Genomic DNA, 22,971 nt, shown 5'->3' on the forward strand with positions numbered 1-22,971 from the left:
AGGCTGAGGGGAGACTCGAAAATACCCTATTTTGACAATAATACAGTAAAAATGGTATTTTCAAAAATAAATCGATGAGGCCTTCCCTGGTGGCGCAGTGGTTGAGAGTCCGCCTGCCAATGCAGGGGACGCGGGTTTGTGCCCCGGTCCAGGAAGATCCCACATGCCGCGGAGCAGCTGGGCCCGTGAGCCATGGCCTCTGAGCCTGTGCGTCGGAGCCTGTGCTCCGCAATGGGAGAGGCCACAACAGTGGGAGGCCCGCGTACCGCAAAAAAAAAAATAAATAAATAAAATAAATCGATGACACACAAAAGGCAGGTTACCTGGGCATGCTGACTGTTAGGTGGGAATCGCTCCTTCAAGTGCTTTAACACTTCCGAAGCTGCAGCGAAACAGCCCTAAAATAGAAAGCCACGATTTTTTTAGCACACCTGTGCTGACACCACACCTGCTATCCCACTCACAGGACATGAGTATGACTCACCTGTTCTTGGTGCAGCAGCCTGACGACCCTAGGCAGAGACTGTCAAATATCAAGGGGCCATTTTTTTTAGGTTCTAATGTATTTCACTTGTACATTAAAAAAAAATTTTTTTAATTACACCTGTAATACATGTTCACTCTAGGAAAAAAACTTACGAAACACATGTGAACAATGAGAAAAAGGCAAATTACTTTTAATCCCACCAAAGATAATCACAGTAATTTCTCGGCACATATCCTTCTGAACTTCTCATATTCACATGAATATAAAACATATAAGTATTCCAAAAATAGGTATACATACCATTTTTGTAAACTGCCTATTTACCACATGGTAGGTACTCAATAAATATTTTTTGAATGAATGAATCTTTACAGTGTCAACAAATACAAATCTATACATCACAGTATTTTATTAGGTACATAAATTATAGTCCAATCAAAATAATCTCCGGGCTTCCCTGGTGGCGCAGTGGTTGAGAGTCCACCTGCCGATGCAGGGGACATGGGCTCGTGCCCCGGTCCGGGAAGATCCCACACGCCGCAGAGCGGCTGGGCCCGTGAGCCATGGCCGCTGAGCCTGCGCGTCCGGAGCCTGTGCTCTGCAACGGGAGAGGCCACAACAGTGAGAGGCCCGCGTACGCCCCCCAAAAAAAAAAAATCGCCTAGTTTGGGATATTTTGATTGTTTCCAATTTTTTCCATTTTAAAAATGCTAGAATGATTATCTTGGTGGATACATCTTTGCATACTTGTCCAATTATTTCCTTAGGATAATACCTTAGAAGTAAAATTGCTGGGCTAAATGGTAGACACTTTTAAGCTTTTTGATAGGTATATTACTAAATTACCATACAGAAATATACCAAGTACTCTTTTTTTTTTTTTTTTTTTTGCGGTACGCGGGCCTCTTACTGTTGTGGCCTCTCCCGTTGCGGAGCACAGGCTCCGGACGCGCAGGCTCAGCGGCCATGGCTCACGGGCCCAGCCGCTCCGCGGCACGTGGGATCTTCCCGGACCGGGGCACGAACCCGTGTCCCCTGCATCGGCAGGCGGACTGTCAACCACTGCGCCACCAGGGAAGCCCATACCAAGTACTCTTATACCAGCATTCTACACCTTTCTCCTCCCCTGATATTTAAGCTTCTTTGCCTATTTGTTTGATGAAATGGGTTATTTCACTGTGTTAATTTGAATTCCTTTAATGACTAGATTGAAATTTTTTCATGTTTTATAATCATTTATGTTTTTTCTGTGAATACATGTTCATGTCTTTTTTACACTCTTATATTGCTAGAATGTCTATCTTATTAAGCCCCCAAAAGCTTTTCAATTTGTCCCTATCCTTTGATCAGGTAGTATATCTTCAGTCTATATAGAAGCTCAGTTAGACCACAGGTGAACTTCTATTTGAAGTGAATTAAGTCGAAAGTATACTGAATTATAATAAAAGATCATTAATCTTTTTATTCTTGTGATTTTAACTGGCCAGTCTTGCCAATTATTTTCATGACTACCATGACTACCATACGGAGTTCGGCGTGTGGATCTAGATGGCTGTCAAACCTTCAGGCCAAGTAGAGAGAACAGCACTCCCCCAAAACATTCCTATTGTGACCTGCCATTTCCTGAGGCTGGGAGAGGAATGTGACACGACGAACCAGAGTTACGCAGAAGGAGTAAAGGGGGCCGGATCTCTTAGCACTTCCTCTGGGCTGCAGGAGGAAGCTCACAAACAGCAGTTCAGACCCCGTAACTTCCTTCTAGGTTCACCCAAGCCCCAGTCACTACCACAACGAAGTGCAGCATCCAGTTTATCTAGAGATCAGTTTCAGGACACAACGGGAAGCACAACACAAAGGAAATAAAAGAGCAAATAGAAATTCATGATAAAACTGCCTTCTCCGCAGTTGGCCAAGCTTAATTTCATAGGTGTAAGTCTAACCTATATAATTGAAAATGCGACAGTCATCAGCTCAGTGGGTTTATCTACGTGGTCAATGTTCTGACACTAGGAAAGTCTTTCTAAGGCAGGTTGAGAAGAGGTGGGGAAAGAGACCGAATTGAAATAAAGTGGCCACTGACTGTCTTCTAGCTGTACAATTAGAGGTCTCCTAGCACATCCACTGGAGCCAGGCAACAATGGCGTCAGCAGGTCTTTCACATAAGCCCGGAGATGGAAAGATTAATACAGACCCAAAGAGCATGGTATTACCCCCAGAAAAATCACAGAACTATTAACAACTGAACTTGGAGAAAGCTAAGGCTAAAGAATTGAGCCAAGACCAGATTTTTGTAAAGCGGTTCTCCATTCCAGGAGATGAAGGAATAACTTCTACCCTACATCACTCAAAGAGAACCAAAGGGAAGTTATTCCACTCTTTAAGCTTGGGGTCAGTGGGGAGAATCCTACTTGAAAAAGTCACAAGGGGACACTTTAAATGGGTGGATTGTATGGCATGTGAATTCTATCTCAATAAAGTTGTTGGGGAAAAAAAGTCAACATGAGGCTCGTACCAAATACCTAACTGAATGTTCACTGACTCATTTATTACAAACGCTCCACTTAACCAAGGCACCAGCAGAGGAAAAGAATCCACGTTAAAGAGGTTCCAGAACCATTACGAGGGGGGGAAAAAGACCAAGAAAGTGATTAATGTGCAACATTCCTGGAGGAAAGCAAACAGCAAGAGCAGCTGGTCTGCTGTTTTAATGTCAGAGAGCTCGGGCGGGCGCTGCTTCCCAGATACAGGAAGATAGCAGCTGATGCAGGTGCAGGCAGACGCCATCAGCCAGAGCCCATCCATGCCCTTTGTTTACACAACCACTTAGAGGATTGTAAAATGCTAAAGTATGTCTAGTAGAGGGAGGTATTTATAGACTTCTGAAAGGGGTGGAAACCACTCAAAGATTTTAGGATGCAGATTAAGGAATACTGAGTGTTACGATGCAACCTAACGATCATTATTATACCACAAAGAGCTGGAGAAAATGACACGATCAAGGAAATGTGCTTACAGCAAGGCAGCAGTTAGTTAGAGGGCTTTAGATAAGAGCTTTCCCTTACCTTTTCCCATGGAAGAAGATACTTTTGAGCAAAGGGGAAAGAAGCCTAGAGCATCGTGAGAGACCCTTTAATCAATCCCCTATAAAGAGAATCGTGTGAAATTACTTGGGCTGTAAGTAAAGGTAATGCCCTATTCCAACCGTCTTTCTTTGGAGTCAATCAGACTTGGGTTGAAGATCTGACACTGACATTTACTGGCTGTGGATATGGGATTTAGCTCCCTGGAGCTCAGTTCCTTTTCTGTGAAATAGGGGTGACGATAAAGCTGACCTTATGAGGCTACTATAAGGAATCAGGAAGATGATACATGTAAATCGCTAAGCATAGGGCCCGGCACAGGACAAATGTACAACAAACCTTGGCTGTTGTCATCTTAGCTGTACTCTTATTATGTTCTTCCCTTTCCCACAAACATACACAGCTCTACTACCCTAAATTTCAAAGACTCCTTTTTATTCCATTTGGTACATAGAAACAGCTGACCTCTCACTCTCTTCCCTGATGCCAAAAGAGATCCCAAGTTCAACAAACCTTGCAGACTCCACACCCAGTCCATTTCTACTGGTGGGATTTCACCCTTCCAACCACTTGCATCCAAACAGACCCGTCCAGTGCTTTTCTCAAGCACTAGAGGACAGAAATGGCGGGGCCTACGTGGCTCCAGAAGCACAGGGCCCGGCCGCCTGCCCACCTGCTCCGCGTGCAGCTTGGCGAGGTGGCCCAGCGCCACCGCGAACGATTCCGTGTTGTTCTGTTGCACGCCTGCGTTCACCGAGTCTAGGCTGTTCATGCTCAGCAGGAGCTGGGCTTGCTGCAGGGCCATGGTGCTGGGGAGGAGACACAGGAAGCCCCGTCAGTCAAGAGACACAGGCTGCCCTCAGCCACACCCTAGTTACCTTGGGTGGAAACAGGAGGAAGCAGGCTCTGGCTTCCAGGGAGCAGCTGCCTCCCAAAGCCAGTTCTCCTGTCCTCGGGACGAGGAGAGCAGAAAAGCATCCTGGATGTGCAGCCCCAAAGAAAACGTAGTGGTTACGGCACAATTGGGAGCTCCAAGCTCCAGACCGCCCCACTGCCTCTAATTTTCCCTGTGGTCACAGTATGTTAATTAGTTTTCACGGGTAAATTCAGACCTGATGCCATCCTGGCACCGGCTGCTCTGACAGTGGAAGCAGTGGCTAGTGTCTGCAGCTGTTTCAGACCACATTGTGCCAAAAATTATTTCAAGTACAAAAACAAGACTGATAAAATAGGCACTTCCTTTCATGACTGAATTCCTAGAAACAGCATATTGTCTAGGTGAGGTAGCTCCAGGATTAAAAATCTGGTTCAGAAGTTTACTTCCGAGCTACAGGAGGCTAAATGGGAATTACACACAAAGCTGGAGACAGTCCAGAGAATACATCCTGGGTAACAGGGAAGCAACTTTCTTTACATAGAAGCTTTTGGGTTAAGGGGGTGCTTGGCTTGAGTGACTGTGGCCCATGCCTCCTGGCCAACAGGAAGAGAGGTTCCCATCTCAGAGTGCAGGGGCATGGTACTTGGAGTCAGAGAACCTGGGCTTGAGTCTGGGCTCTGTCACTTGTTAATTCGTTTGTGATCTGGGGCAGATCAGATTTGTGAACCTTGTCCTATGCATCCTGGAATGGAGATCACCCCCCAGTTACCTCCCAGAGCTGTTGGGAGGAGTAAATAAAAATGCACATAGGAAAAATCTTTGCAAAGTCTGTGCAAAGTAGAAAATGTTTTAAAATTCTAAAGCACTTTCTTTAATCCCCTGTACAAACAACCTCCATCCATTTGGCCTTCACAGAACCCATTTACTGGCTTCTGCTCATCTATAAAAGGATTCATGCCCTCATAGCCTGGAAGACCCACCTGCGGCCGTAGAGTCTCCAGATGGCTGTTTTCTGTGCGATGCTGATGTCGATGAGCTCTGACAAGCTGTGTTTCCAGTGCAGGAGGTCGGAGTCCTTTAGTGCATCCATAAGTTTGTTTGCGGTCTTCCCAGCAAAAGCTCTCTGCTGAACTAGGGACTGTATTCCCAGAGAGGCGAGGTACTAAGGAGACAGACATACGCACAACTCATGATAGAGATTACGTGGCAAAATTTTGTTTTGCTCTTCAGAAATTTGGCATATTTCATTTCAGCACGCGCACAATGATAGCACTATTGAAAAAGAAAGTACCTTAAGCCTGACCCTGACCCGTATGCGATATGTTCCTGAAAAACTGGGGATGGAAGAGAGGGTAATAGTACAATGGGAAGAGCCAGGGCTTTGAAATTAAACGGATCTGGACTTAAGCACTGCCTCTGCCATCTACCATGTGACCTGGGGCCAGTCACTTAGCTTCTTAGACAAGCCCATCTGTAAAATGGGCATCACACCCATCATAAAGAATTATTTTAAGGATTAAAATTAAATAGTATATATCAAACAGTGCTGGGCACATGATGTGGTAGGAGATTAAGAAAGGCTGCCTATTATGAGCATAATTATCTTTTCATTAACTTCTGGTATAATTTTCAAGGATGAAAGCTCAACTAAAAAAAGTCCACTTAAATCCGTAACAAAAATTGTGCTTAAGAAGTCTATCATTTATTTTTTAATTTTTTTTAGACAGAATAAGGTTCTTTGAGCAATAGTAATCTAGATTCTAACAGTCATTACTATTTCATGTGTGGAGACTATGCCCCTTCAATGCCCCTCAGTATTTGTCATCGAGGAATATAATTCAGGTCCTTCCCTGTTACTCAAAATGAGAAAGGACAAATCTGCTGGTCAGGTTTACTGGTTCCTGGCTTTGTTTATTATTTCAAATAAGGATCAGCAAACTTGTTCTGTAAAGGGCCAGATAGTAAATAATTTAGGTTTTGCAGGCCACAGTTGGTCTATGTCGCATATTCTTCTTTGTTTTTTTTCCCCAACTATTTAAAAATGTAAAACCCATTCTTAGCTTGAGGGCCATACATAAGCAGGCAGTGAGCCAGATCTGGCCCATGGGCTGTAGAGTTTGCCAATCCCTGGTTTAAAAATAAGCCTTCCCTAAAAATTTTCTAAATAAATATGTGTAAGTTAGTGTTGATAATAAACTAAACAAAGATCTCATCAAGTTGATAAATGGAACTTTCACAGATGTTATTAGGATAAAGGGAGCAGAGAGAAACCCATCAAGAGAATTTAGTGGTTTAATAATTAAGGTCACATGAAACTACCAAGAATAAAACCATACCATTTGTTTAAACAATCTCACAGAAAGATGAGCCTTACCGGTAACCCAAAATGTACAGCTTTCTTCACAGAATGTTCTAGAAGAACATAGCTATCAGATCTCTTCTGTCCCAGCACATAAAGCCAGCTCTGGCAAGAGAAGTCATGAAAATGTATCATAACAATAATAATGGCTAATGTTCTGCTGAAAGCATCAGCATGGTTGTAAGAACAAATTAACAACTGACAAGATAAATCCTCTAAAATACACTTTCACAAATTATAAACCTAAATGAAACCCATCAAACACATTAAAACCATCAGACTGAAATAATCAAGCCATTTATCTTCTTCACCTCTGAGAGCAGTGAGTGGCAAATGTTCCAGAAAAAAAGCATGAAGCCCCCATATGGCCTGTAACTGAGAAAGTGAAATTCTCAGGTGGTTGCTGAAGTCTGTGTTCTACTTGTGCTTGGTAATGATGCTTTGACAGGACCAGGTCTTATCCAGTTACCAGTATTGCAAACACCTTTGTTAATGCCAACACTTGATGCGGCAGTTTTGCATGGCAAGCTGCATTAAAACTTGTAGACAAGAAATGCCTCCAAAGTAAAATGGACATCAAGAATTAAGAAACATAAATAAACATGGGTTGCCTTTCCTGAATTTCCCTGACCACCTAACTAGTTTCCCATCACTGCTGAGGACCTCCCAATTCAAACAGGACCTTTCGAAGGCCAACTCAACCCAAGGGCAGAACTTCCAAGACAGGAAGGTGGCCTCACCAAGCAATGCTGGAGACACACGTGATCGTTGGACTCCTGGGCAATCCTAATCGCCTCCTGCAGGGCAAGCTCTGCCTGTTGACTAATGACAGACTGAACATTAATAACTCATTAACAACCACAAACATGTACAAGCAACAGTAACAGGAAGTCATCTGTAGGGTAATTCACCAGCGTGCAGGCCTCTGGGTTGGAAATTGAAACCATGGGCTTATTCCCTCAGAGGCACTCCCCTCCCCCAGCGGTAAGAAACAGTAACAGTGCAGATACAGAACATGTCCCTTCTAAGGTGGACTTCTACTAAAACGGACATGAAAGAATGGCTTTTCTTCATCCCAGCTCCTAAGATTTTTTTTTTTAGTTGTCTACTGCTGAGGGGAGGGACAAGGAGAGGATGTAAGATTTTACTTTCCATTGCCTTCGCTTCTGCATCATTTGAAAATTTTTTTTAACTACGGGATCTGATACTTTTATAATTTTTTCAATACTAGTTTTTAAAAGTATTTTGAGGATTTTCCCTTCTGAGATGTCTTCTTTCTGCTCATGTGGTTCTCCTCCCTCCGGGACGTGTCCCCCAACCTCGCAACTTCTGTGGAAACTCAGCCAACTGTTCCTGGCCCCACTGGGCCTTCGCTTCTGAAAAAGCCCACAAAAACGCTACCTGCTTGCGGTGCTTAATTAAATACTACTGTGCACCACCCTCTATTTATTTAATCTGTGTTAGTTTTATTTCTTCAACCTGCAGAGGGCACAGAAGTTCTATAAATACTGGATCACTGAGGATCTCAAAAAAGAATGAGGAATTCTATGGGTAGCACTTACATAGGGAAAAATTTATGTCAAATTTTCTATCAACACGAGCAATAGCCTCACACAATCAATTAACAGCTGAATTCTTCCTCAATAATTACCTGTTTGAATAAAGAAACCAGATACATTTTTACCTATTTTACATTTCTTTTAAATCCTTTTTAATGCTGAGAGGCACCAGAATATAAGCTATTTGAAAGCAGGAAGCATATCTTTACACACAGGCCCTCAATAAATATCAGTTGATTTAATTTTGTTGAACATCTGATGACCAAATAAATAATGTTACATTTAGAAAAAAGGCTTTTGGGAGAACTGTATAGATAGTATGCTAAAACAGGACTAAAGAAAGACTATTTTTCTCAGGTAGGAAGAAAAGGTAGATTACCAACACAGAAACTTCAAAGTTTCTGGCAAATCCTTAAAGAACCTATGGTTTTCCATTGCTGCTAATCAGAAAAGCCTCTGATAAAAATTTTCAGTAAAAGAGCAAGAGGCAAACTGGTTGTAAGATCTGAAATGCATTGGCTGTCTACCGTTCGCAAAATGCCAGAGCAGAAAGATCTGTAGCCTCTAAACAACAGCTTCCTATGTCATTCAGTGTAAAAGCCAAAGTCCTTACTTGGGCCTACAGGACCCTAAACTCTTTGACCCCTGCCACCTCTACAACCTCGTCCTCCTCTATCCCCCCTTACTACAGCACTCTAACCACACTACTTGCTCCTCCTCAAACATGCCAAGTAAATCCTGCCTCAGGGCCTTTGAACTTTCCGTTCTAGCTAATAAGGACACTCTTTCTTCAGATAATGCACCGATTACTCACTCCCTCAATTCCTTTAAATCTCTATTCAAATATTAAGTTAATAGAGGCAAGGGAGGGCCGAGTTGCTACCTTACTATTTAAACAGAAATTTACAAATTGACAAATAAGTGATTTGTGTGTATATCTGGAAGAAGAGTGTTACTTATGAAAACAATAGTACTCCCCATCATCACTCTCTAATCTCTTATCCTGACCTATCACTACCTGATTCATTATAATTATGTTTAGTGCTGTTTATTATTTATCTCCCCCACTGTAAGCTCCATGAGAACAGGGGTATTTTTTTTCCTCTTTTTTTTCACTCCTGATCCCCAGCACCTAGAACAGTGCCTAGTACATAGTAGATGCTCAATAAGCAACTACAAAGATTTTCAAGAAATCTCCACAATCCTATTAGCTAAGTGAGAAAGATTTATACAAGCCCATAGCTCCAGGACTAAAAATAAAGAAGCCTGGAGTTGAGTAAATCAGATATTAATTAGTAATTAATTCCATACAGTTAGCTGCCTATCCACTGATAATATTGTAAATATAGAGAAATTCATCAACAGATTAATTACTTGTATCTAGCAGACTGCATACAAATTTCCAAACCTAGGGCAAGCTGTGTGTAACACAGAGATAGGTTACTGGCAAATATTACAAATGGTGCTGCTATTTATTATGAGTACATAAAACATGAAAGGCCCTGATCAAAGAGGTTATTAAAGCTGGGCAGAAAAAAAGAAGTTGACTCTTAAAAGATAATATGGAATCTCACAAAATCATGAAGTTCAGAGTAGCCTTAAACATTCTTTGGTTCAAGTATCAATCTGACACTTGGATTGCCTTAATGTCACCCTTGCTGCACACATGAGCACTCTGCTGACACCTTTCTCAGAGGGTTCCATACAAGGAAACCTCCTCCTTATAAGGAGCAAAAATGTTTTGCCCTTTAACTTGCACTTACCAGCTCCCTATCTTCTCTAGTAGTCACACCCTCGATCAATCTAAGCCCTTTTCACATGACCTTCACTACAGGAAGATGTCAAACACATGCTTGGCTAAATCATTTCTTTCTTTTCCAGGCTAAACATTCTCACATCCTTCCCACACTATTTATATGACATGGCTTTGAATGCCTCCAGTGAGACTCTCCCCGCCACAAGCTCCAGCTTGTCTATGTCCCTTTTAAAATGTGACAACCAGAAGTTAATAGAATTTCCTGGCTGTTGCCTGGGCCATAGAGCAAGGTGTAGAAGTCTCAATTCTTGAACTTGGAACACTATACTTCCATTAACACACTCTAGTCTCTATTCAAAGATGCCTGTGGCAGAAACCATATTTTTCTTAAATGGGAAAAAGCCACAGGGGAGGCAGAGAGACTCTTTCAATTAGTAATTTCCTACCTTTTCACCGTTATTCACATTATTTCATTATTTCCAAAATAGCCTCCATATTTTGAAAGTTTTTATCCTCTTAACTCTTTACTAAATAATAACTGATCAATTTCCTATTTTTATTTATTAAAATCACAGGCATATCTTAGCAATGGCATAAGTCATTGTCACGCACTGAGCTGCCTGAATTCCAACCAAAAGCACAAACGTGACGTTCGGTAAGCCACGCAGTCTTTTATACAGTAAAGATACAACTTCCTTTTGGCTTTTTGAAATACTGAAAATAACTTTTACATCCCCATTATTACCTCTGAAAAATCCTGTTGGGAATCTCTGGCCTAATGACCTAATTTCCTTTTAATTCAGTGGCCGTTATTCTTAGAAGTAAAGAAAGAAAGAGGCCGTGTACTTGGATGGTAATGCTAAATAGTGACACCAGGGGGCAGACTCTTTAGGCAGAAGGTTTTCATTAACTTCTGTTCATTGCAAAAACCTTCCTTCTTTAGAAGTTATTGACAATTCCAGGTTGAACAGGCTCTTTCTTTTCTCCTTTTCCTCCTTCATTTTTTTTTAATACAGCATATTAAAAAGAAAATACATCTCAATTAACATTTGAGAGATAATTTCTTCAATTTCCGCATGAACAAAAGTCTATAAACTTACTAGTGACCAAAGCGGCAGTGCAGGGCAGCCAGGTTCAGAGCAGCGTATCTCAAGCTCCGGCCATAGCCCTCTTCCCCATTACTTTTGCTTTCAGCTCCAGTAAGAATCAGGCGGTCAAAATAATGAAGGAGGCTGTGTGTTGAACTGAAAACATCTTGGACCCGGAGGTTGTTTAAGTAGCTGAGGTAGTGCTAAAACAAGAAACAATCAACATATTTTAAATGCTCTGCTTCCTCTTGTGTAATATTAATTCAGAGAGGTCCACTGGCTGCAAACACCTGTGTATCCCCTACCATTTTAACAAGATGGTCATAGTTTAGCTTAATCTTTTCCCCACAGGCAGGATTAAATAGGCTTAAGGTACATTAGCTGGTTTGGGTACACTTTCCCCCCAGAAGGTGTACCCAAACGAGTAAAGGGAATTCCATTAGAATTTGTGTCAGAGTTTTATCCTAAATATTCATCCACTATGCCACTGGTTATATTAGGATCCATGGGTGATACGTGAGGATGGAGGGGGAATCACCTAGCTCAGGCATTAAGGAACAGTGTGAGTACAAAACTAAAGATCTTAAAACTTGAATTCAGAGCTTCCCTTGTGGCGCAGTGGTTAAGAATCCGCCTCCCAATGCAGGCGACACGGGTTCAAGCCCTGGCCCGGGAGGATCCCACATGCCACAGGGCAACTAAGCCCATGCGCCACAACTACTGAGCCTGCGCTCTAGAGCCCACGAGCCACAACTACTGAGCCTGCATGCCGCAACTAATGAAGCCCATGCATCTAGAGCCTGTGCTCTGCAACAAGAGAAGCCACCACAATGAGAAGCCCATGCACCACAACAAAGAGTAGCCCCCTGCTCGCAGCAACTAGAGAAAGAAATCCCCCCGGGCCAGTAGGGGTAGAGGTGGGAGGGAAAGCTTTGCAACCTAGGCTGAGTCCTTTAAGTGCCAACAACATGATTTCTTTCCAAGAACCTGGGTCATTCGGCCAATCCTCATTTGCACGACTACACAATAGGAAGAACAGTCTTGTCCCTGCTTTCCAACTTAGCAACAAATTCTGGAAAAGACTCACCGCTTCAGCAAAATCAGGATTAAATTTCAACAAGTTGTTCAACTCTTTCTGCAAGGAAGCTGGAGTGAGGGCTTTAGTCTCATCATTCTTTAACAAAGAAGCCTGAAATTTAAAAATGACAACTCAGTAGAAAGAAATGGCCAATAAACATATAGACATGTATACTAAATAGCATCATCTAATTACTTTTTTTTCTGCACCTACACTCTCCTCTTGACCATGCAGAACACTGTTTCCTCTTCCTGGACTTCTAAGCTTCCCAACGACCCATCCACATAGTCTTCCACGCAAACTCCTGCTCAGTCCTCAGGGCCCAGTTTAGATTTCAGCCACCTGTTTCTATCACCTTCTAAACTAGATAAACTCCTGTAAGTACCAACATGCTCCCACAAGCGCCCTGCACTAACCCTTCCTGCAGTACTTATCAAATTATATTAAAAGTACCAGCTGACCCCACCCCCAGACTGTAAGTGCCTTTAAGGCAGGAAGTATGTATCTCCAGCCTGGCAAAGGGAGATGCACACTTGCCCTACTCCTGGTTATCTGTTTCATATGGATGGTACCAGCAATGATTATATAAAATATGTAGAAAATGACTTCTAAATTAATGATTAGTACTTAACTGGGTTATGGACTCTTCAATTTTAGCTAGACAAATTTTTCTTTATGAATAATAATAATTTCTAATTATATTTGAATTCATTATATCACTATAGAAGATTCCAAAAATATGGAAAAGCATACAGAAGAAAACAAAAATCATCTGTAATCCTTCCACCCAGAAATAACACTACTTTTTTGTCAGTGTATCTCATTCCAGTCTTTTTCCTGTGTGTGTGTGTGTGTGTGTGTGTGTGTGTGTATGTATGTGTTTATACATATATATATGCATACTTTTTTAACAAAGTTAGAATATATCATTTTATTACCTGCTTTTTTCATGTAATAATATATTATAAATTTGTCTCATCATCAAATGAGCTTTGAAACTACAATTTTTTAAGCAAAAGTATTAACCCTTTGTCATACGTATTGCAACTCTTTTTCCCGTTTTGTTGTTTGAGTTTTAATTTTGTTAGAACATGTACTGACATGTAGATGTTTTTCATTTTTATGATGAAAAATCAAATGATCTCCTACGTGTTTTCTTCCACAGCTTTTCTGTTTAGAAAGTCCTTCCCCACCCACAGATCAGTTAAAAGTTAATATGTAACATTCACAGAGGGATGGACAGGATGAAAAGGCAGAGGGCTATGTACCAGATGAAGGAACAAGATAAAACCCCAGGAAAACAACTAACTGAAGTAGAGATAGGCAACCTTCCAGAAAAAGAATTCAGAATAATGATAGTGAAGAAGATCCAGGACCTCAGAAAAAGAATGGAGGCAAAGATCGAGAAGATGCAGGAAATGTTTAACAAAGATCTAGAAGAATTAAAGAACAAACAAACAGAGATGAACAACACAATAACTGAAATGAAAAATACACTAGAAGGAATCAGTAGCAGAATAACTGAGGCAGAAAAACGGATAAGTGACCTGGAAGACAGAATGGTGGAATTCACTGCTGTGGAACAGAATAAAGAAAGAAAAAATGAGAAGAAATGAAGACAGCCTAAGGGACCTCTGGGACAACATTAAACACGACAACATTCGCATTATAGGGGTCCCAGAAGGAGAAGAGAGAGAGGAAGGACCCAAGAAAATATCTGAAGAGATTATAGTCGAAAATTTCCCTAACATGGGAAAGGAAATAGCCACCCAAGTCCAGGAAGCGCAGAAAGTCCCATACAGCATAAACCCAAGGAGAAACACACCGAGACACGTAGTAATCAAATTGGCAAAAATTAAAGACAAAGAAAAATTATTGAAAGCAGCAAGGGAAAAACAACAAATAACATACAAGGGAACTCCCATAAGGTTAACAGCTGATTTCTCAGCAGAAACTCTACAAGCCAGAAGGGAGTAGCATGACATACTTAAAGTGATGAAAGGGAAGAACCTACAACCAAGATTACTCTACCCAGCAAGGATCTCATTCAGATTCGATGCAGAAATCAGAAGCTTTACAGATAAGGAAAAGCTAAGAGAATTCAGCACCACCAAACCAGCTCTACAACAAATGCTAAAGAAACTTCTCTAAGTGGGAAAAACAAGAGAAGAAAAGGACCTACAAAAACAAACCCAAAACAATTGAAAAAATGGTAATAGGAACATACATATTAATAACTACCTTAAATGTGAGTGGATTAAATGCTCCAACCAAAAGACACAGGCTTGCTGAATGGATACAAAAACAAGACCCATATATATGCTGTCTACAAGAGACCCACTTCAGACCTAGGGACACATACAGACTGAAAGTGAGGGGATGGAAAAAGACATTCCATGCAAATGGAAATCAAAAGAAAGCTGGAGTAGCAATCCTTATATCAGATAAAATAGACTTTAAAATAAAGAATGTTACAAGAGACCAAGGAAGGAGACAGTACATAATGATCAAGGGATCAATCCAAGAAGAAGATATAACAATTATAAATATATATGCACCCAACATAGAAGCACCTCAATACATAAGGCAACTGCTAACCGCTATAAAAGAGGAAATCGACAGTAGCACAATAATAGTGGGGGATTTTAACACCTCACTTACACCAACGGACAGATCATCCAAACAGAAAATTAATAAGGAAACATAAGCTTTAAATGACACAATAGACCAGATAGATTTAATTGATATTTATAGGACATTCCATCCAAAAACAGCAGATTACACTTTCTTCTCAAGTACGCACGGAACATTCTCCAGGATAGATCACATCTTGGGTCACAAATCAAGCCTCGGTAAACTTAAGAAAATTGAAATCACATCAAGCATCTTTTCTGACCACAATGCTATGAGATTAGAAATGAATTACAGGGAAAAAAATGTAAAAAACACAAATACATGGAGGCTAAACAATACATTACTAAATAACCAATAGATCACTGAAGAAATCAAAAAACACCTAGAGACAAATGATAATGAAGACACGACAATCCAAAACCTATGGGATGCAGCAAAAGCAGTTCTAAGGCGGAAGTTTATATTAATACAAGCCTACCTCAAGAAACAAGAAAAATCTCAAATAAGCAACCTAACCTTACACCTAAATGAACTAGAGAAAGAAACAAAACCCGAAGTTAGCAGAAGGAAAGAAATCATAAAGATCAGAGCAGAAATAAATGAAATAGAAACAAAGAAAACAATAGCAAAGATCAATAAAACTAAAAGCTGGTTATTTGAGAAGATAAACAAAATTGATAAACCATTAGCCAGACTCATCAAGAAAAAGAGGGAGAGGACTCAAATCAATAAAATTAGAAATGAAAAAGGAGAAGTTACAACAGACACCACAGAAATACAAAGCATCCTAAGAGACTACTACAAGCAACTCTATGCCAATAAAATGGACAACCTGGAAGAAATGGACAAATTCTTAAAAAGTATAACCTTCCAAGACGGAACCAGGAAGAAATAGAAAATATGAACAGACCAATCACAAGTAATGAAATTGAAACTGTGATTAAAAATCTTCCAACAAACAAAAGTCCAGGACCAGATGGCTTCACAGGTGAATTCTATCAAACATTTAGAGAAGAGCTAACACCCATCCTTCTCAAACTCTTCCAAAAATCTGCAGAGGAAGGAACACTCCCAAACACATTCTATGAGGCCACCATCACCCTGACACCAAAACCAGACAAAGGTACTACAGAAAAAGAAAATTACAGACCAATATCATTGATGAATATAGATGCAAAAATCCTCAACAAAATACTAGCAAACAGAATCCAACAACACACTAAAAAGGTCATACACCATGATCAAGTGGGATTTATCCCAGGGATGCAAGGATTCTTCAATATACACAAATCAATCAATGTGATACACCATATTAACAAATTGAAGAATAAAAACCATATGATCAAATTTGACAAAATTCAACACCCATTTATGATAAAAACTCTCCAGAAAGTGGGCATAGAGAGAACCTACTTCAACATAATAAAGGCCATACATGACAAACCCACAGAGAACACCATTCTCAATTGTGAAAAACTGAAAGCATTTCCTCTAAGATCAGGAACAAGACAAGGATGTCCACTGTCACCACTATTATTCAACATAGTTTTGGAAGTCCTAGCCACGGCAATCAGAGAAGAAAAAGAAGGAAAAGGAATACAAATTGGAAAAGAAGAAGTAAAACTGTCACTGTTTGCAGATGACATGATACTATACATAGAAAATCCTAAAGATGCCACCAGAAAACTACTAGAGCTAATCAATGAATTTGGTAAAGTTGCAGGATACAAAATTAATGCACAAAAATCTCTTGCATTCCTATACACTAATGATGAAAAATCTGAAAGAGAAATTAAGGAAACACTCCCATTTACCACTGCAACAAAAAGAATAAAATACCTAGGAATAAACCTACCTAGGGGGACAAAAGACCTCTATGCAGAAAACTGTAAGACACTGATGAAAGAAATTAATGATGATACCAACAGATGGAGAGATATACCATGTTCTTGGATTAGAAGAATCAATATTGTGAAAATGACTATACTACCCAAAGCAATCTACAGATTCAATGCAATCCCTATCAAATTACCAATGGCATTTTTTATGGAACTAGAACAAAAAATCTTAAAATTTGTATGGAGACACAAAAGACCCTGAATAGCCAAAGCAGTCTTGAGGGAAAAAAACAGAGCTGGAGGAATCAGACTCCCTGACTTCAGACTATAGTACAAAGCTACAATAATCAAGACAATATGGTACTAGCACAAAAACAGAAATATAGATCAATGGAACAGGATAGAAAGCCCAGAGATAAACCCACGCACCTGTGGTCAACTAATCTAAGACAAAGGAGGCAAGGATAAACAATGCAGAAAAGACAGTCTCTTCAATAAGTGGTGCTGGGAAAACTGGACAGCTACATGTACAAGAATGAAATTAGAACACTTCCTAATGCCATACAGAAAAATAAACTCAAAATGGATTAGAGACCTAAATGTAAGACTGGACACTATTAAACTCTTAGAGGAAAACATAGGAAGAACACTCTTTGACATTAATCACAGCAAGATCTTTTTTGATCCACCTCCTAGAGTAATGGAAATAAAAACAAAAATAAACAAATGGACCTAATGAAACTTAAAAGCTTCTGCAAAGCAAAGGAAACTACAAACAAGACGAAAAGACAACCCTCAGAATGGGAGAAAATATTTGCAAACGAATCAACGGACAAAGGATTAATCTCCAAAATATATAAACAGCTCATGCAGCTCAACATTAGAAAAGCAAACAACCCAATCAAAAAATGGGCAGAAGACCTAAATAGACATTTCTCCAAAGAAGACATATAGATGGCTAAGAAGCACATGAAAAGTTTCTCAACATCATTAATTATTAGAAAAATGCAAATCAAAACTACAATGAGGTATCACCTCACACCAGTTAGAATGGGCATCATCAGAAAATCTACAAACGACAAATGCTGGAGAGGGTGTGGAGAAAAGGGAACCCTCTTGCACTGTTGGTGGGAACGTAAATTGATAACAGCCACTATGGAGAACAGTATGGAGGTTCTTTAAAAAACTAAAAATAGAATTACCATATGACCCAGCAATCCCACTACTGGGCATATACCCAGAGAAAACCATAATTCAAAAAGACACATGCACCCCAATGTTCATTGCAGCACTATTTACAATAGCCAGGTCATGGAAGCAACCTAAATGCCCATGGACAGACGAGTGGATAAAGAAGATGTGGTACATATATACAATGGAATATTACTCATCCATAAAAAGGAACAAAACTGGGTCATTTGTAGAGACATGGATTAATCTAGAGACTGTCATACAGAGTGAAGTAAGTCAGAAAGAGAAAAACAAATATCGCATATTAACACATATATGTGGAACCCAGAAAAATGGTACAGATGAACCGGTTTGCAGGGCAGAAATTGAGACACAGATGTAGAGAACAAACGTATGGACACCAAGGGGGGAAAGCAGCGGAGTGGGGGGGTGGTGTGATGAATTGGGAGATTGGGATTGACATGTATACACTTATGTGTATAAAATGGATGACTAATAAGAACCTGCTATATAAAAAAATAAATGAAATTCAAAAAAAAAGTTAATACGTAGTTCCTCCTGGTCTAATTATAACCTTAAATGTTTATAGTTAAGCCTTTAATCCACCTGTAAAGTACTGAGGTACAAAGATGAGGTGAAGATCCAGGTCTATTTTCTCCTCTACAGTTAACCAAATGTCCAGATGAGTTTTTCAATCTGTTTAATATTCATCTGTAGGGGTGATTCTATCACCTGCATCTAGATCTAAACATTACATCTTTCTGCAGAAAGAAAATTAATAACAAAAATAGGGAAAAGTAGAGCAAAAATCAAAATTCTATGCTGAAAATAACATGGGAGAAAAACATCCAGCTTATATTACCAAAAAAAAGGAAAAAGTATGGCTCAAAAACACCAGTAAGAAATGTCTGGGGTAAAAGTGTACCGATGCTTGCAACTTGAAATGTATCAAAAAATAAGATGAAATGGTGGCTATATGGGTAGATATATAATAAACGGAGCAAAATATTAATTGCAGGATCTAGACGATGGGTATATGGGTATTCACTATATAATGCTTTTCAATTTGTATTTCTGTTTGAAAATGTCCATGATAAAGTGTTGGGGAAAAGGGAAGTAGGTCTTCTAAATCACATTTTTGGGCTGTGTTAGTCACAGTTCATTAATAAATGAACATGCATTATGACCCTAACAGAGAAATAAAATCACACAGAAAATAGGAAGGGACACACAGCTACAACTGCATTGTTAGTGAAGAAAAAATGACCAAGAATAAGAATAATGCTGCTTCACCAATAAACCTACTCACATAACAAACATATTTCATGACATATAATGTCACAGGATTAAAAAAAAATTCATGACCAATTACAGAACATACCTGTTGAGAAAGAAAAAATTCTGCTTGTTTTTGGGACAGAGGCCCACTGCAAGATACCTCCTCTTCTCTGGAAAAAAACAAAACAAAAATAATAATGAATTACACAATAGTGAAAATGATAATGCTTTACAAAGTCAAATAGATTCTTCATCAGAAAAGTTTAAAAACTTTTAAAATTAATTCTCTCTTCTCAGGAATAGAAAAGACATGCTTAAAAAGTGATGTTGAATGACCTGCCGAACTTCACATGATATAATTATGGACAGATGTAGACCTCAACTGTACATAGCCTCCAGCATGATCTTTCTAAAATGCAAGTCTATCATCCCTGATTTAAAGCGCTCCTAAAAAAATAAAAATAAAAAAAAATAAAAATAAAAAAAATAAAAAAAAATAAAAAAATAAAAAAAATAAAGCGCTCCTGTGGTATCTCATCACCTTCCAGAATAAAGTCTGCACTGCTTAGCAGGGCAGGTGCAATGCTTCCTGAGTGTTCTTACCTCTCTCCTCTGCCTTCTCTTTCTCACCCACACCCCAGCCCTGATGAACTCCTTACAATCTCCTATCATGCCAAGATGTCCCCCTGCTTCCTCAACCTGCAGGGCCCATTTTCCATCCACTGTTGCACTGTTGTACCATCCGTCATTCAAGAATACCTCAAGTGTCATATCCTCCAAGAATCTCTCCTGACATCTCACATTTGAGCTCCCACTGTCTCCCAGAGATAGGGATCACTGCATCTAGCACTGCCACACTGGCTGTTCTTACTTATATTTGTATATGAACACCCAGTCCCCCAGGCACACAATGGGCACTCAGAGTTTGAGAAATGAATGAATAAAAAGTCTCTAACTCCTCGCTACACATATAAGATGGTGCTGTATTCCAGAACAAGAAAAAGAGGTGTTATGTAAGAAATAACCATTTGCCTGGAAGTTTAGATCACACAGAACCAACAAATAAGAAATATACTGATATAAATCTAGACTTGAGAAATCTATACATGCACAAACAGTCTTATTTTTGAGAGCAAAGTATGAATAATACCCTTTTGCCACATGACTCTGAATAAATGGCTTCTCTATACAGGATTACAATAAGTAGAAAAATCAATATTTACTCATCAATAATATTTTTATAAGCACTCTGTGTCTAATACAGCAGTTCTCAAACTGTTTCATGCAAACAATATGTAAACAGGTATTCCAAAAGAAAACAAAATGCTGCTGAGGTTAAATCACTTGGGGAAAGCTGTACACCCTCTCTTCCCTGGGAGATTCATGATACACATTAGAGAAATCCAACAGAGAGACACTTTATTCACTTTTGTTTAATGTACCATTTACCAAACTCATTTGAATGAAGAATCCTTTCCTCACATCTCTCAAGAAGCACTGGTGTTCCACAGAAAACACTTTGGGAAGAGCTGCTCTGATATTCTCTTGGTTACGTTTCTGATACAAAGCAGCAAGCATATCAGATTCTACAGGTATCGGAGCTGCCAAGGACCAGCCCTGAGCAGCATAACAAAGATCAGCGAAACAACAGTGACCTGGAGGGAAATGGAAAGAAAATTCACAGGCCAAGTTCTCAAATGGAAAACAGCTAAATGTCTGGGCAATAAGAAGCCCTTTTCTCTTAACATACCCTTCAAAGAAAGTAAGCCCAAGGCTTGAAATAAATATGACTGTACACAAAAAGGCTAGAGACAGACAAGGATCTGAAAGAAATGGGACACACCACTCCCGGTCCCACCCTCCTCTAAGGTCCATGATGCTCACTGTTACCAAATGCTTTATTTACTTAAACCCTTCCCCCAAAAAAGACTTGAGGTAGCTTATAACACAGGACACAAGAACAATAAGGTTAATAAAACAGAAAGAGAAAACCAGAATCACATAAAAAGAAATTGCTACAAATTAAGGCAAACACATTTGCTATAAATGAAGATCAAGTTTGGCTCTGGCTTCCATGGCGGCAACAGTGGCCGACGTGAACAAGCTTGGAAACAGGAAGTAAAAATACCATGGCCCAAACCATCCTTTTACTGACTCCTTCTTTGCCTCCTCAGGACCTCAAACACATGCCAGAGAAAGTAACTCTTAAAAAGCCACAAAGGGGGACTTCCCTGGTGGTCCAGTGGCTAAGATTCCACGCTCCCAACGCAGGGGGCCCAGGTTCGATCCCTGGTCAGGGAGCTAAACCCCGCATGCCGCAACTAAAAGCCTCGCATGCCGCAACTAAAGGTCCTGCACGTGGCAACAAAGATCCCGAGGGCCACAACTAAGACCCAACACAGCCAAATAAATAAATTTTTTAAAAAAAGCCACAAATATATTCAATTTAGGAAGGGGGTTACTCCTTTAGGAAAAGGACTCAAGTATACCTTGTTTATGAATCCCATTACCAGTTGAGACAGAACTTTAAACTTCCAAGTGCTATACATCAAAGGCATTTAACCTGGGTCCACGGATGGGCTTTAGGAGCCCATGAACCTTGTAAAACTGCAAAATATGCATTTTTAATGTGGGGATAGTACATGGCATTCATCAGATTCTCAAAAGGACTCTGGAAACTCCTCTAAAGGGCTCAAATCACCCACTATAACTGAAATTTTTAAAATATAACATAGGATTAAACAATCAACAAACTGGGGTGTTTATGTACTTGCAATGCATAAAACACAAGTCTAGGTCCCCCAAGAAAATGTCTTAATGGGCTTACAGTCTTGGTGAAGGTTAAGACCAGCGTATGTGAAAAGATGGCAATAAACAATAAATACCAAGAATTAATATGATCTCTGCACTTAGAAGAGGGAGAAATCACTCCAGCTGAAGTGGTGAGGACCCTGAAAGTTGGCAAGGAGTGAAGAAATGACAAGGAAGGAAGAAGGCATTCCAGGAAAGGAAACCAAAAGATGCAGAATGGGAAAATGCCTGGCCTGTCAGAGGGATACAAGCACACCTGGCTGGCTGGGGTAAAGGATCCAAGTTGAGGAACAGAAATTAAAGGTCAGAAAGGTCAACTGTGGAAGGCCTCAAATACCAGGCTGGGAGACGTTGTGAATCTCTGGAGACTCCTGAGCAGGGTGATGGCAAGACAAAAGCAGGGGAGGGGAAGGACTGAGATTGGGAACAGTTACTAAACACCCAGGAGGCCATGAGGACCTGAACCCTTCTGAGGTGTGTGACCGGAGAGGTGATCCAACCCCTCCTCCCGACTTGTGTTCTCAGGCCACACTGTCCTCCATCTGTCCCTCCAACATGTCAGCTTGTCCTGTCTTGGGCTGTGAGTCTGCATGTGCTCTGGCAACTCTTCTCAGGGCTGGCTCCTTCGTCACCTAGCTCCCAGTCTTAAAGGGCCCTTCCCTGATAGCACCCCACAGTTCTTCTGTATCCCTGTGTCCCAGTCATTCCTTTCCTGCACTGACACTCTCTGAAATGACATTAGTTGTTAATTTAGTTACCTCTCGATTACCTGACCCTCCCACAACTTCATGAGGACGGGGACTTTCTCCTCTGCGCTGACAGCATAGCAGCTAGCATAGTGCTTGGCACACCAGAACCACTGAATAAGTATGTGCTGAATAAATTAATGAATTTTGGAGATTTATATTAAATCACTGGCAAGTGAAGAAATGCCA

The 22,971-nt window shown here is 40.2% G+C and overlaps 1 protein-coding gene across 2 annotated transcripts in view; it reads right to left on the bottom strand.

Annotated features, from left to right (window-relative positions):
• The window catches only part of ANAPC5 (anaphase promoting complex subunit 5), a 38,668-nt gene that overhangs the window by 7,569 nt on the left and 8,128 nt on the right, over window positions 1-22,971 (bottom strand). The window contains exons 5-12 of one of the 2 annotated variants that reach the window (XM_065889602.1): window positions 19,329-19,395; window positions 12,294-12,395; window positions 11,219-11,409; window positions 7,544-7,625; window positions 6,819-6,908; window positions 5,425-5,606; window positions 4,241-4,376; window positions 324-398 (exon numbers count right to left, since the gene is read on the bottom strand). In XM_065889602.1, the coding sequence (XP_065745674.1) occupies window positions 324-398; window positions 4,241-4,376; window positions 5,425-5,606; window positions 6,819-6,908; window positions 7,544-7,625; window positions 11,219-11,409; window positions 12,294-12,395; window positions 19,329-19,395 (925 nt within the window). The remainder of the gene's footprint in view (window positions 1-323; window positions 399-4,240; window positions 4,377-5,424; window positions 5,607-6,818; window positions 6,909-7,543; window positions 7,626-11,218; window positions 11,410-12,293; window positions 12,396-19,328; window positions 19,396-22,971) is intronic. The other variant, XM_065889603.1, reaches the window with a different exon arrangement.

Source organism: Phocoena phocoena, chromosome 13 (genome assembly GCF_963924675.1).
Source record: "Phocoena phocoena chromosome 13, mPhoPho1.1, whole genome shotgun sequence".
NCBI classification, from domain to species: Eukaryota; Metazoa; Chordata; class Mammalia; order Artiodactyla; family Phocoenidae; genus Phocoena; species Phocoena phocoena.